Source organism: Lepidochelys kempii, chromosome 2 (genome assembly GCF_965140265.1).
Source record: "Lepidochelys kempii isolate rLepKem1 chromosome 2, rLepKem1.hap2, whole genome shotgun sequence".
NCBI lineage: Eukaryota > Metazoa > Chordata > Testudines > Cheloniidae > Lepidochelys > Lepidochelys kempii.
Genome location: NC_133257.1, coordinates 68,519,690 through 68,535,704, shown reverse-complemented (window position 1 = coordinate 68,535,704; position 16,015 = coordinate 68,519,690). Strand labels below are relative to the sequence as shown.

The following is a 16,015-nucleotide window of genomic DNA, read 5'->3' as shown; positions in this document are numbered from 1 at the left end:
AGTTAGACTGTGGGAAAGACTAGACTGTGCGTTACCTAGGGAGGTGGTAGAATCTCCTTCCTTAGAGGTTTTTAAGGTCAGGCTTGACAAAGCCCTGGCTGGGATGATTTAACTGGGAATTGGTCCTGCTTTGAGCAGGGGGTTGGACTAGATGACCTTCTGGGGTCCCTTCCAACCCTGATATTCTATGATTCTAAAGTCTCCAAAGGAATTGAAGGAGTCCTATGGCTTAACACTTAAAACCTACCCAGAAAATATAGAATAGAAATAGAGAATGTACTGTGAGAAATGATCCTATGTAGGCAAAGAGAGTGGATGAACTAGGAGGTCTTTTCCCTTCTGAACATCTGTGATACTGTGACTCCTAGGATGGGTTAGATGATAACTTTAAATGTGAATAACAGTTGTCCTGTTCTGTAAAGCTCTTGAGATATCAAATCTTACAAATACAGGTTTTATAGTATACTTGTGGCACCCGGGGGTTTGCACTGTAGGTAGAAAATCAAACTATATTTTTATAACAGAAGCCATTATTTATACTGAGAAGACTAATGGAGACACCAGACTAGAATTTTCAAAGGAACCTGAGAAAGTTAGACACCAACATCTCATTGATGCATCTAGTCCAATATGTTGTCTCCAACAGTGACAGTACCAGATCCTTCAGAGAAAGATGCAAGAATCCCTGCAATGGACAGTTATGAATAACCTGCCAATAGGGCGTAGGCCTGGCTTGATTTGAGTAATTAAATGTGGAGGCGGCTTCATTTTTTGGAAGACAGGATTAGGGAGGTAACTAGATTAGCAGACTGAAAATGGAATGCTTGTGCTAAAATAAGTAAACGGGTCAGTAAGCTAAAAGACAACATCTGAGCTAGCTAAGATTAGAGGGGGAACACCCAGGGCACCATTTGCTGAGAACAGGATAACAATGGACAAGAGAAGTTGGGAACATAAAGATGAGGTAAAGAGTAAAGTCGAACATGGGTAGCGCATGGACAGAGCATTCTGCACTGGGATTGGTTCCTGCAAAGTAACCAAGCCAGTCCCAAAACATGTAATGCAATATATAGTGAAGGTAGTGCAATTTCTGAATGTATATAAAGACAGGGAGTTTGTGTCATTTGGATTTGTGGTATGCCATATACCCACTCCCTACGCTTACGCCTGATCAATTCAAGTGTTGTTCATATGCCAATAAAGAAACCTCAGTGACAAGTCTGGAGTCAAGCTGAGTTCCTAGATACATGTGGATCTTGTGATTCTTCCTTTGTGCATGCCCAAAACCCCCTCCTCGCTAGCCTATTCGCAGCATCCAGGGGCTTAAGGCACACTGATTCCTTGTACTCGCCCTCTGGCAGGGTGAATTTCAGCCTGTATATCAATTAGTGAGGTTGGGCTAATCCTGCAGTTGCTTCTGCACATGGTCCCACTGAAGTCAATGGGGCTATGCCCAGGAATAGGAATAGCCATGTAACTGTCTGCACAACTGAGCCTCAGTTTGTCAGAATATTACCAAAAAAGAAAGAGAGAAAATTAGTGTGAGTATCTCCATTGGTACTGAAGCAGAAAAGTCTGACAGAAAATTAGCTTTCTGGGTAAATTTGGTACCAGCAACAGAGCCTGCAGTTGCTAACTTCTTCATGCCAGTCATTTGGGATGATTGCAGAATGCTTTTTGAAGTAAATAGTGGACAAGAGAAGCAGGGGGAAAATTTACATGTTTGTTGCATATATTTATATTGAACTACAGCAATGTGTGCAATATAGGTGTCCTATCTACTAAACAACATCTTTGCACTGTTTGTCCACAGGCAGTTATTCTCTTTCCATCAGGGACCATGATCCACAGCATGGTGATGTTATTAAGCACTACAAAATAAGGAGTCTAGACAATGGAGGATATTACATCTCTCCAAGGATTACATTTTCCACCATCAACGATATGATCAAACATTACCAAAGTAAGTTAAATCAGTCAGTGGCTTGCTTATTGGATACTAGGCGTTGTTTTCATTAAAGCAAATAATCAAAATGCTTTTCTTGTTCTATTTCAAGTCTTTCCACATTTTTTGTAAAAAATCCAAGCACTGAGAATTGTAGCAAGATATAATATTAGCCTTGATTCTGACCTCTGATATGCCTGTGTAAATCAAGAGTAACTCCATACAAGTCAATGTCAATGTTACACCAGTGTGAACCTGGTACGAGAGAATAATCAGGCCCACTGTGAATAAGTGCTGTTTTTGTAAGTGTAAACCAATATATGTGGACATTATGATATGCTGGAATTCTAAATATTTCTTATACATAAATGTCTTCCAGGATTGTATCTGGTGATTTATATGAAAAAAAAAATCAACACTGTAATTTTCTTGTGCCAACAATGACATTTTTTGTGAGTGACTTTATGATGGGAATGCAAAATTCCCGTTGACTTCAAAGGGAGCAGGAATTGGGTCTATAAACAGTAACCTCTTATAAAAATGTCTACAGCTGCTCATTGAGTACAAAATTTCCATTGCCTATACCTTCTTGGGGTCAGGAAAAGGAGATTTGGGGCCATTTTGTAGCTGAAAAAAATACAAGGTTGAGATTTTCAAAGCCAGACTGGAGGTTTAGCCACACAATTTCGATTAATTTTAATTTATGATGTGTTGTAAATCCCCTGCACTGACTGGAAAATCTCAATCCTACTTAATTACATTTCTTTTTCTTTGTAAATGTGCAGTGACTGGAGAAGTAATTATTATCTATTTAGTGTGTGTGGGTGCGTGGGTGGCTACTGTATAATTTAAGAGCTGCGTAGAAATGTAACAAAATACTAGGCTCAATCCTGATATTTATTGAAGACCAGTGGCATCTTTTCCATTATCTAGATTTCCCAGGATTGGAGCCAATATTTCCTCTAAAGGGAAAAGAGAAAAAACATCAGCATCCTTCACCAAACAGAACTTAGCTTACAAAATACTACGGGTGTAGATTACTTGTCTACAGCTTGGCTCGATGCCTTTTGGTATGAAACACCTCACAAACGAAATAAATCACTCTTTTTTAACTGACTGAGCCAACACACTGTGTTCATTTAATGTCATCAGAGAGATGCTACTATAGCGAAAACTCTCCCATCTTAGAAGGCAGCATGGTTTAGTGGCCTGAACATAGGACTCAAATCAAGAAATTCCTGAGTTCTAGCCATAGCTCTGCTATTGGCCCTCTTTTGTGAAATTGTGCAAGTTACATAGTTTCAAACTCAAATGCCTAAAATTAGGCACCTTAATAAGTGAGTCTGTGCTTTAGAAATGCTGAAGTCAATGGAAGTGGCACGTACTCAGAACTTCTCCTGATTTGGATCACATACTTTACTAATAAGATTTTCTTTTTCTTAAGCAGTATTTCCAATTCTGTCTTCATTAACATACTTTCAGGAGTTAGAACATACATTTTATTTACCTTGGCACTATTTATCTTAGTGCACTGTTGAAGTGAGAAAAGCAAATCTAATGACGATATGAGCAATAACAATCTCTTTGCATCCGCAGATCTATGGCATCTAATGCAGATTGCACATGTTATAAATTGGCTCTAGAATTCAAGAAATCCTAAATCCCAGTATGGAAAGTTAAAAATAGTATGAAGGTGATTGTGAAGTTGGTGCCAGTCGGCAGTTGCACATACTTTACTGTAGACACGTAAATGTAATGTAATTACAAAATGTAATGGATTTTCTACTTGGTTTTTCTTTTGAAAAATAGAACAGTCAGATGGTTTATGCAGAAAACTGGAAAAAGCATGTGTTAGTCCAAAACCCCAAAAACCTTGGGATAAAGATGCCTGGGAGATTGCAAGGGAATCAATTAAATTACTGAAGAAACTTGGAGCTGGTCAGTTTGGAGAAGTTTGGATGGGTAAGTTTACAAGCCTTTGGTTTGCTTAGCGCTTTGAAAAGGATCTTTAAATATTCAAAATGTCACTGAAATATAACTATATACAGTGCAGTTTCAAGGATCCAGATTCATCCCTGGTGTTGTTACTTAGATTTCATTGGAGTAACATCAGGGATGAATTTGGCCCAATATATATATATTTGCAATCAGCATATTAAGTCCCAGAAAATGCCCTCTCATGGGGAAAACCAGTGGGAGAGGTAAGGTGGGCAGTCAAGCTCCTTGTAGAATTTTCTCTGATAGCTTTTGTGGGGAGTGAGTTCCCCTATGGAAGAAACTGTGGTTTGACTCTCAGAATTCATGGGTCTCACAGGATCTGCCAGACCCTTCTGTACTGCCTCTTGATCCACAGTGGTTCCCCCTGGTTCCCTGTCAGCACACATGTAGGAATTATGCTGATTGCTTCCCTTGCAGGTAGAGATCCCTGGAACTCTGCCCTAAAGCCTTACACTGTAGGGCTATGCAGATTATTTGTTGTACCCACTGTCAGGCTTTCTTTTTTTTCTTTTCTTTTTTTTTAAAGCCATGGTGCAATAGTTTTCCACTATAAGGGCAGTTCTACAGGAGAAAAGGTTTGCCAATATAGCTCTAACGGCAAACCCTCCTAGTAAAGAAACAGCTCATACTGGCGGGGGTGGGAGTGACTTTGCTGATACAGCTTGTACCGGCTTCCCAAGTGAAATAAGCTATACCATCAGAGTAACTTTTATGTCAGTATAATTGCATCTACACTATGGCTTCTGCCAGCATAGAAATGCCCCCCCCCCCCCCCCCCAAAATCACATTCCTAACCAATATTCCTGGCAAAAGTTTCTAGTATGGACCTGTCCTGAGCCTCAGGTCCTTGATGTGTGTTATCCCTTTGTTCTTCTTTCTTCCTCTTCCTCTAAATTCTAGTGTTATTCATAAGTAGGGCCCTGTGCAAATCACTGTTTATATATTTTTGAAAATTCACTACAGCGTAAATAGGAAAGTATTGGATGTCACAGAGTTTGCGCTTTGTCAGTTTCAAGGAGGGAAAGTAATATTCTATGCAGTGGTGTTGTAGCTGTGTTGGTCCCAGGATATTAGAAAGACAAGGTGGGTGCGGTATTATCTTTTTATTGGACCAACTTCTATTGGCGAGCTTGTCTCTCTCACCAGTAGAAGTTGGCCAAGCTCAAAAGCTTGTCTCTCTCACCAATAGAAGTTGGTCCAATAAAAAGATAATACCTCACCCACCTTGCCACATGTAAGGTTAGTCAATTTCAAGTTGGTGCACACAGCACTCCATTCTTCCACACATGTGCACAGCACTGTAAGCTAAGGTAGCTTTTTAGACTTTCTTGTAGACATTTTCCTTTTATTTATATGATATATATAAAATCACTGTTGGGGAGCATTTTCACGATTTCTGCACCCTCCGTGAAATCATCATTTCAACAGAGCTATATTCATAAGGGCCTCCCATTGACACCAATGGGACTCTTTTAGCTTTATAAACTACATAATACCTCGGGTTTGGTCCAACACGTTTTGCTAGATGTCTCTACCTTTACAAAATACTCTCTTAAAATCAGGGTAAAGGTGTTTATTTGAACACTTGAAATACGAAACAAAATGTGTGTTAGTAAATAATGTGCAAAGCTTCAGCATCTCTTGGTAAAGAGAAGATTGGAAAGTAGCACATAGGAATTGTCATACTGGATCAGAACCAGTGATCTGTTTAGTCCAGTATCCTGTCTCTGGCAAGTACCGTCTGCTGCTCAGGAAGGTGTAGAAACTCTGCAGTAGGCAGATTTTAGAGTAATTAGCTCCAGTATTGTTTCATCTTGGTCTCCAAAAGTTAGAATGTCCTGAAGACCCAAAAGCATGAAGTTTACTATCTCTTCGAAAAAATGTTTAGCATTAATTATGATAACCCTCGTTGTTATTGTTATCCATCTAAATATACAGTTCTTTTTTGTTCTTGGCTTCAACGACTTCCTGTGGCAATGAGTTCCACCGTCTAATTACACGTATGTGAAGAGTATTTACTTTTGTCCATTCTGAATTTTCCACCTTTTAAATTTCATTGTGTGTTCCCTTGCTTTTGTGTTATGAGAACAGAAGTTCCTGATCTACCTTCTCTATGCCATTCATTATTTTATATACTTATGTCCCTTCTTATTCATCTCCCTTTGGAGGAAAATCAATCCAGTCTTTCAGTCTTGATGTCCCTAATGCTACTCCTCACCCTTCTCTGAATCTCCTCTTCACTTTCATAGGTCATCTTTAAAGAATAAACATTTTCACGTTTTTAAATAATAAGTCACAGTAGGCAATGCATTTCTGAGCAATCAAAGCTAGTCGGGAGGTACAAAGAGTGACTCTAGCCACCCAAAAAAGCATAACAGTCTCATAGGAACACACTATTTGGAATACTGTTGTTTTGAAATGGTATGTGTATATATAAAAGTAAAGATCTAGATCTGTATATTGCCATGGGTGTGGCATCCTTGATAATTAAACAGAAAGGTCTAATTCAGTGATACATTTAATCTTTGACTATAAAACATACTACTTGCGCTCTGCTTATATAACTGAATTATACGTTATGACTGAATGCAGCTTTTATATTCCCTCATGAGAAGAAGCTTGAGAAGGCCTCTAGCTGTGAGACTCATGAGTGATGCTTACTCACTAGTTAAGACAAGGGTCAGCCATTGTGCATTTTTTCCTTGTGTAATACACCAGGTCAATAAATATTGTGACTGACCGTGAACTGCTATAGAAAAGTCAGTGTGGTATGTTGTCATCTGTTGAAAGTGCAGCTAATTTCAGGAAGCTACTAGTTCTGCATACACATGCACAAAAATTAAAAGGGGGTGTTTCTGGTTCAAGATGTTTCCTCTTGTTTATGTGATGATCTTGACATGGGCTAAACATTTTCCTCTGTGGATTGTTATTACATTATGTGGGAAATTACTGTACTGTGAAATTGAGTAGTGTGTTTCCTCTCACTCTCTGCATCTTTTCTGAAGCAAGAGAAGCTGATTTGCATGGTGGGGATCCTTTATGAACAAGTGTGATTAATCTTAGAAGTGAAGACATTGTAGCTAGAAAAGATCTATTAGGTCATCTAGCCCAGGCCCATGCCAGGATAGGATTGGAGTAAGCACCCCAGCCTCATTTATTAATAGTCAGCTCCTTAATGCTTCCCTTAGTTTGGAAATAAGATGGTTATATTCTCTGAATGATAAATTACTTCTGCCTTTATGGGACAAAGATGATTCTTTTAAGCAATATTATGTACCAGGTACAAACCACAATCATGGTTTGATTTCTGAAGAACTTTCTGTTAGTAGAAGGAATGTAACTAGTTTTATAGTTACAAAAGGGTGGGAGGGAAGAGGGGTGTGTGTGTGAGGGAGAGAGAGAGAGAGAGGGAGATCACATCTGCTAGCAGCAGTGTTGTTATGGGTCTGTCAGCATCTCTTTGTTTCATTTTTATTCAAGAGTTTATAGTTCAGTCGTAAACATTCCTGGAGGGTTTGAAACTTGGTGTATAAGGCTTCATCTGTGATTTCTTTTGGGTTTAAAAGAACTTGGCTTGACTCATAGGACGACTCAAAACACACAGGGATCTGGCTATATCTCCTTTAGAATATGTACATGGAGCAGGTTTCAGAGTAACAGCCGTCTTAGTCTGTATTCGCAAAAAGAAAAGGAGGACTTGTGGCACCTTAGAGACTAACCCATTTATTGGTTAGTCTCTAAGGTGCCACAAGTCCTCCTGTTCTTTTTACATGGAGCAGTGCCCTTTGCTCTCTTTATATGCCTGTGCGGGGACTAGGTAGAACTCTGTTGTTTGTGCACCAATAGTGCTAACCACTCCAATGTTTGCATGGCTGACCTGGGTGAGGAGGTGGAGTTGCTGTTCCACTTCCCCACTTCCCCAGTGGTTAGGAGATGTCGACTGATGTTGAGGGAAGTGCATGCTATAGGCATTGAAAGGAAGCAGAGGAGTCATTCCTCACTGTGCTCCCGGCCAGTGCCCAAGAAGTATTCTACCTGTTTCAGCCGCTATATAGCCTGAGATGTTCTGTGGTTTCAAGACCACCTTTACTTCTGTAACTCAGAGTAGGCTCTTAAGATACAATTTTGCAGGCAATTATTGTTTTGGAGCAGGGAATGAAAGGGCATGTTGTACCGGTTAGTTCACTAATCTTTCATCTCTGGTTTTGGAGATCTGTTTTGAAAATCCCTTCTATTTATAATGGACATCACAAATCCATATTACAATTTGCTATGATTGAATGTGTGCAAAAGTGTAGTGGAAGTTTGGCCACCCAAGACTTTGCTCCAGCCAAAATGATCATTCTCTGGGCCATATTTAGTCCTGAAGTAAATATGTACTACTCCACTAACTTCAGTGGGATTGCATTCTCACATGTAGAGAAGTGTGTAGCCCTCTCATGTAAATGGATTGGCAAATTCCCCATTCCTACATGTCATTTCCAGCTCCACATTTCATTTTAAAAAGCATTAACTGTATGCTGAGTTACTACTTTCCACCATACAACTGACCAAGAGTTTTAGAGTGTTGCGTTAGTGCATTTGTACAACAGTTGCATTGACATGATAGATCTAAACAGCACTATAGAACAGTGTGTCCATGTTTTATTCATTATTGTCCCCAGATATTTACTGACATGAGTCATAACATACTCTGGCATTAATAATTAAGTGAAAGTTCTCAGTTAGGCTAAGAGAAAAGTTAACGTAAAAGGAGTCCTGATGGTTTATTTTATTAATGAGACACATTGTTCTTGCATCTCAGGTGTAAAGGTTTCTTGGGTTTGAGGTAGTCTGGATGAGAGTGTCTGTCTGTAATATTGCACTCTTTTTAGTATCTTTTTATAAAACTATTAAAGAAGGGAATGGAAAATTTCTTACTGATAATTTCCTTTCTGCTAGTAGCATTTCCCGCAATTCTGGATATCTGGGTTGCTCTCCTAGTGACAGAGGATGTGGAAAAAGCTAATGTACTCAATGCTTTTTTTGCCTCTGTTTTCACTAACAAGGTCAGCTCCCAGACTGCTGCGCTGGGCATCACAAAATGCGGAAGAGATGGCCAGCCCTCTGTGGAGATAGAGGCGGTTAGGGACTATTTAGAAAAGCTGGACGTGCACAAGTCCATGGGGCCGGACGAGTTGCATCCGAGAGTGCTGAAGGAATTGGCGGCTGTGATTGCAGAGCCACTGGCCATTATCTTTGAAAACTCGTGGCGAACCGGGGAAGTCCCGGATGACTGGAAAAAGGCTAATGTAGTGCCAATCTTTAAAAAAGGGAAGAAGGAAGATCCTGGGAACTACAGGCCAGTCAGCCTCACCTCAGTCCCTGGAAAAATCATGGAGCAGGTCCTCAAAGAATCAATCCTGAAGCACTTGCATGAGAGGAAAGTGATCAGGAACAGCCAGCATGGATTCACCAAGGGAAGGTCATGCCTGACTAATCTAATCGCCTTTTATGATGAGATTACTGGTTCTGTGGATGAAGGGAAAGCAGTGGATGTATTGTTTCTTGACTTTAGCAAAGCTTTTGACACGGTCTCCCACAGTATTCTTGTCAGCAAGTTAAGGAAGTATGGGCTGGATGAATGCACTATAAGGTGGGTAGAAAGCTGGCTAAATTGTCGGGCTCAACGGGTAGTGATCAATGGCTCCATGTCTAGTTGGCAGCCGGTATCAAGTGGAGTGCCCCAAGGGTCGGTCCTGGGGCCGGTTTTATTCAATATCTTCATAAATGATCTGGAGGATGGTGTGGATTGCACTCTCAGCAAATTTGCGGATGATACTAAACTGGGAGGAGTGGTAGATACGCTGGAGGGGAGGGATAGGATACAGAAGGACCTAGACCAATTGGAAGATTGGGCCAAAAGGAATCTGATGAGGTTCAATAAGGATAAGTGCAGAGTCCTGCACTTAGGACGGAAGAACCCAATGCACAGCTACAGACTAGGGACCGAATGGCTAGGCAGCAGTTCTGCGGAAAAGGACCTAGGGGTGACAGTGGACGAGAAGCTGGATATGAGTCAGCAGTGTGCCCTTGTTGCCAAGAAGGCCAATGGCATTTTGGGATGTATAAGTAGGGGCATAGCGAGCAGATCGAGGGACGTGATCGTTCCCCTCTATTTGACATTGGTGAGGCCTCATCTGGAGTACTGTGTCCAGTTTTGGGCCCCACACTTCAAGAAGGATGTGGATAAATTGGAGAGAGTCCAGCGAAGGGCAACAAAAATGATTAGGGGACTGGAACACATGAGTTATGAGGAGAGGCTGAGGGAGCTGGGATTGTTTAGCCTGCAGAAGAGAAGAATGAGGGGGGATTTGATAGCTGCTTTCAACTACCTGAAAGGGGGTTCCAAAGAGGATGGCTCTAGACTGTTCTCAATGGTAGCAGATGACAGAACGAGGAGTAATGGTCTCAAGTTGCAGTGGGGGAGGTTTAGATTGGATATTAGGAAAAACTTTTTCACTAAGAGGGTGGTGAAACACTGGAATGCGTTAACTAGGGAGGTGGTAGAATCTCCTTCCTTAGAGGTTTTTAAGGTCAGGCTTGACAAAGCCCTGGCTGGGATGATTTAACTGGGAATTGGTCCTGCTTTGAGCAGGGGGTTGGACTAGATGACCTTCTGGGGTCCCTTCCAACCCTGATATTCTATGATTCTATGATTCCTCTCTCTGAAGCTCACCGAGGCAGATCAGTGTTTTGACACCGCACAGTCTGGCCATGCTCATTTGCTCCTGCTTGCTATTGTATGAGTTATTCCCAAGTTGTAAAATATGTATATCATTATTAATGAATTTCCAGAGATAATGAAATAACTAAGTATAAGCGGCAAAGAGTCCTGTGGCACCTTTTAGACTAACAGACATATTGGAGCATAAGCTTCCGTGGGCGAATACCCACTTCGTCAGATGCAGTAACTAAGTATACTAGACCAGGGAAGGTGGTCATACGGTAATGATTCCACTTACATCTGACCCTTGCCTTTATAAGCCATCCAGAGTGGGTTGAAGATGCTGCTAGCAGAAAGGAAAGGATCAGTAAGCAAGTTACCATTCTGCAATCCAGTGTCTCCACCATTTCTGGACATCTGGGAAATAGCGAGCAGTGAACAGCTGTAGAAAGGGTTATGAACCAAAAGTCTTGTAGGAAAGCAGCCTCGTAGGAAAGCAGTACCCCCCCTTTTTCTGAGCTTGCTCAAGAGTCTCTAATATTTCTGGACCATCACCTGCAGCATGTTCCCACGAAAGAAGACCTCTGCAGAAGATAGAAGATCCACCTTGTAGAGCTTGCCTAATGAAGGTGTTAGCTGTAGACCAAATGGCTGCTTTGCAACTTTCCAAAGTGGATGCACTTGCTCTTTCCGCTCTGGAGGTTAAGTATGTCATCAGGTGCTCCTTGATTCCTTATGGGACAGGAACCTCTGATTTTAGGCTTCCACCTAGCAATGGAAGACTTGCTCTGAGTCCCTGGCATTTTGTGTGGAAGGACACAAATAGGGAGCCTGATCTTCTCATGGATTCTGTATGCTTCAGAGATTTTCAACACTCTTTTGATGTCTAAGATGTCCCACGCCTTTTCAGTTGGATGTTGTGGTTTTGGACAGAATGAAGGATGCACAACCTCTTACAAAGTGTGGGAGGAGAAACTTACCTTGGGAAGAAAGGATTCTGGTGTGTTGAATGCCACCTTGTCCTCTTCAAACATGCAGTATGGCTCCTGTATAGATGAGGCTGCCAGCTCCAACACTCGCCTGGGGGACATGCCAGCTACTAAGAAACAAATCTTAATGGTTAAATAAAAGACTGACCCTGAAGTCAGAAGCTCAAAGGGATAACTAGTCAGGGCCCTCAAAGCTGGAGGAAGGTCCCATTTCAGAAAGAGAGGCCTACCACTTGTCTGGCTAATTGTACTGCTCAAAGGAATGGGATTACCTGTAGATTGTCTGCCAGAGAGCCCAAGGATCCTGCAGATAGCATGCTAATAAGGGCAGACACTTGACATACATCAGTGCTGGGCTGAAGGCCTCTGTCTATGCTTTCTTGAAGAAAGTCCAGAATGGTTGAAATTCCTGGATTTCTGGGATTTCCATTGTACTCTTTGGCACCAGTAGTTGAATCTGGACCAGAAATAGGAGTATGCTCTTAATATCAGGATTCTCTTAGACTAAAACAATATCTTAATAACTATGGAGGACAGACTGAATCCTTCTAGTGTTTCCCTCTGGGCAGCCAGGCTGTTAGTTGAAGCCGTTTTAGGTACGGGTGAAAGATGACCTTGTGAGAGGATGTCTGGTCTTCATGGATACTGGAGTAGGGGCTCCAGGGTCATCTCTGTCAGCTCTGAGAACCAAGGACTCCTTGACCAATGAGGAGTTATCAGTAAAGTAGGCTCTGTGGCCAACTATGCAATAAGGCATCTGTCTCCATGGATCTGGGGTCTGCCTTCCTTGTGAAGTATTTTCGCCTTTTTGTATTCATACAATTTGGAAACAGGTTGATTGAAGGGGGGCCAAATGTCTGAAGGATGAAATCAAAAACCTCCTGATTCAGGTACCACTCAGAGTTGTTGACCCTGACCTGAATCAGTGGCCCTGTGCACTGCTGACTGTGATGGGGCTCTGATCAGGATGTTGCCCAGGAAAAGGTGCAGATGAGTCCCCTGCAATCTGAGTTTGGCTATTACCACCTACAACCTCTTTGTAAGAACCTGGGTGGGGGGACAGGGGTAGGCTGAATGGGAGTGTTGGGAATTGATAATGTTTCCTGCTGTAGATGAACCTCAAAAGTCTGCAGTGGCATGGGAATGTAGAGATTGCGTTGGCTAGGTCTACTGAAGTCAAGAGGTCCCCCTGGAGCCAGGATGACACCACAGAGGCCAGGATCTCCAACCAAAACTTAATTGTCTTCATCCACTTGTTGAGTCTTTTGAGGTTGGGAATGACACTCTCATACCCACTGTGTGCTTCTGTACAATGAAGAAGATGGAGTAGAACCCAGAGAATCTCTCTTCTGAGGGAACACACTCTGTCACTCCCACATCCAGAAGATATTTTGTTCTGTATCAGGCTGTGTGGTTTTTGGCATTGTAGGAGCTGGGTGACTGGAAGAAGATCAAATCAGATCAGATGGAGCCCACAGCTCAAGGAAGTATCCCAGGCTCATTTTTCCCTGACCTACTTGTCTGTGGTCAATGGAAACCCTTCCTTGAGGAAATTGGAAATCCTGCCCACTAACTCCAACTCAGGGTAGAAGCCTATGTGATCTTTAACATAAAGTGGATTTTGCGGGGTGGGGCTGAGGTCCCTCTAGATTTCCCCCAGACCTTAGCTCTACTGTATTCCCTCAGAGAATCTGTTGCCTCTGTGCTGGTATCTCTGTGAAGATGAGCAGAGAAAGCAGCACCTCTCTGTGAAGGCTGATCTATATTCTCTACTGAGGGCCTTTAGTGGGGAAGGGAGAGACTGTTTTGCAACACTGCCGGCCTCCATCTTTTCTCCAAAAAAGGAAGGAGCCTGTGAATTTGGCTGAGCACAGGACATGTTTAGACTGAGTATCCACCTTCCAGGGTCAGAGCCATAGATGGCGCCTGGCTACTGAGTCGGAAGCCATGGCTCAGGTTGAGAATCTCATTGCATCCATTGAGGCATCAGCTACAAATGTTATTGCTAGGGAGGGTGATCTCTGTCCTTGAGGCTATGAGATCTTCCAGCCAGGAAAGAGATGCTCTTGCAAAGCAGGTAGCTGCCAGGGATGCTCAGAGGATGGTGGAGGAGGTTTCAAAGCCCTTTTTGAGAGTGGCCTCCATTTTTCTGTATGTGGGGTCTTTAGGGTACAACTCTCCTTCTGAGTGAATAACCGTGTCGCTGGGGAGGGAGGCTACTTTGGTATCTCAGCAATGGAGCCCTTTGGCTGCTGAATGTTACAGAGCCTGAGGTCACACTCGCTAATAGCTTGCCCTTATCAGGCTTGTCCATTCATTCCTAATCGGCTCCTCAAGGAGGAAGAAGGGGTATTGCAGCCTGAGGGAAGGATTTTGAGAAGAGAAATATGAGGCTTACTTTCAGGAGCCTGCTCGGGTTTCACAGCCAGACAGTTCACCTTCCTCAGTGCGGGGGAGCAAGAGGATGTGGCGGAATCAAAGGACTAGTATTTCTGAGGGTTTTTTGTTTTTTTTTTTAACTTTTTAGCTATTTTAATATTTTTTAACCTTTAATAGGACACTTTGGGAATATAGAAGTTCTGCTGTGGCTTTAGTGAGACCTTTTTGTGGCTTGCCTTCCTTTAGGCCTGGAACCCTCTCGAGAGGTCTGTCTGAGAATCCTCCCACTGCTCCCATTCCCCCCCAGGATTGCAGGGGAGAGGACGTCCTTGTTCTTGGGAGGGAGAGAGGCAGGCTGATTAGAAGCCCTATTTCTTTCCTCAGGGTGCACAGGACCAACTTTAAGATGTGGCAGGGTGGGGGAGACAGGCGGTTGTGCAAGCCTCTCCTCTTTGTTCTGCAGAGATTCCCTGGGACTTACCTGACTCGAGTGGTCAGGGTCCTCCTCGCTTTTGGAGCCTCTTCCTCCTCCACACTGGGGTACTTGGTCCTTTTTTTCCCGGTGGGAGTTGCCGCCTCAGTGGGTCCCAGACCTCTGCCTGTCCGACTTGCAGTCCCAGGACCTCCCACAGTTAGGCACTGACGACTGGGTGCAGGCTGGCATAATTCACCCTCTGCTGAGCTTGGGAAGGCTCCCATGTAGAGAGAATTGGTTGAATTTGATTCAATGCTTTCTTGACCACTCCGCCATGCCTGTAAGGGCAGAGGAACCAGCAGGAAAATGCTGCAATGGAGGCTTAGGAAGTGTTAAATCCTTGAGGGGTTAGCCGACCCCGGGAGGAGGAGGAAGGCTGAGAAGGAAGAACACTTCTCCCCACTGCCCAAAAAATGGGCAGAAAATTTAAAACAGAAGGAGTAAGGACAGGAGCAAAAGGAACCACGCTGTGGGCTGCTGTGAAGGCAGAGAATCTGGCCACAAGCAGAAGCTGAGGGGGCATGGCTATACATCAAAACACTGATCTACCTCTATGTGCTGCTGAGAGGAGAGCAGCCCAGGTGTCCAGAATTGTGGGAAATGCTGGGCTGCAGAAAATAAGCTGAGCCACAAAAATACCTTCACTAAAATGAAGGATTCTAAAAATGTACCAGCAAAACTTGTTGGCACAACTGATGAAGCAGTATGTAATTTCCCGTTTTACATGCACAGATGTGGGATTTTGCAGGCACCAATGGATGTGTTTGCAAATATCACGGGGCATTTTTACAATTTACACATAGGCTGAAATTTTATCACATAGGGTCTGACTTAAACTTTAAAAAGGAATTAAGTTTGGAGTTAAAACAGGAATTTCATTTATCCATCTCCTTTATATCTGCTTATTGAAGGTAGCTAAAAAGAGTGGGTGATCACTCATATCCTATCACAATAGCAGGACACCCTGGGGTGTTTGGTAGACCTTGAGCCCGATGAACTTCCGTCAGTGAAGACAGTGGAGGAGGGCCCACGGTAGCAGAAAGTCTGCTGGGGGTGGAGGAGAGGAGGCGTTTCCAGTAACCCGGGTTGTGGCTGGGGAGGAAGTGGCATGATTAAGCTAATTCCCATTACAACTTCTGCCAGAGTAATTCCTTTGCAGCCTCTGCTGGACATTAAATCTGCTGTCACCTGGGGCAGGTCCTAAGGAAAGGGAAAAGTAGAAATGCCACCTGTCCATCCTCACTGTATACACATAAAGGTTTATGCAAATTTAGGTTGTCTGTGCAGATAGAGCACAGCTTCAGAGCAGCCAAAACTATTATGTAAACAGTAGAACCAGGAAATTATTATTATTATTATTATTTATACTGCGGTAGTGCCTAGCAACTCTAGTCATGGACCAGGACTCCATTGCGCTAGGCATTGTGCAAACACAAACACATAGACAGTCCCTGCTCAACTTGATGTCACTGACTTGTACAGACCCAAACCTGAAGTCCCTGTGTAATCCACCATTCAGTGTG

General features: G+C 42.9%; 1 protein-coding gene across 4 annotated transcripts in view; it reads left to right on the top strand.

The window, feature by feature from the left end:
- The window catches only part of LYN (LYN proto-oncogene, Src family tyrosine kinase), a 98,011-nt gene that overhangs the window by 41,961 nt on the left and 40,035 nt on the right, over positions 1–16,015 (top strand). For all 4 annotated transcript variants that reach the window (XM_073331136.1, XM_073331137.1, XM_073331134.1 and 1 more), the window contains exons 7-8: positions 1,814–1,963; positions 3,755–3,907. In XM_073331136.1, the coding sequence (XP_073187237.1) occupies positions 1,814–1,963; positions 3,755–3,907 (303 nt within the window). The remainder of the gene's footprint in view (positions 1–1,813; positions 1,964–3,754; positions 3,908–16,015) is intronic.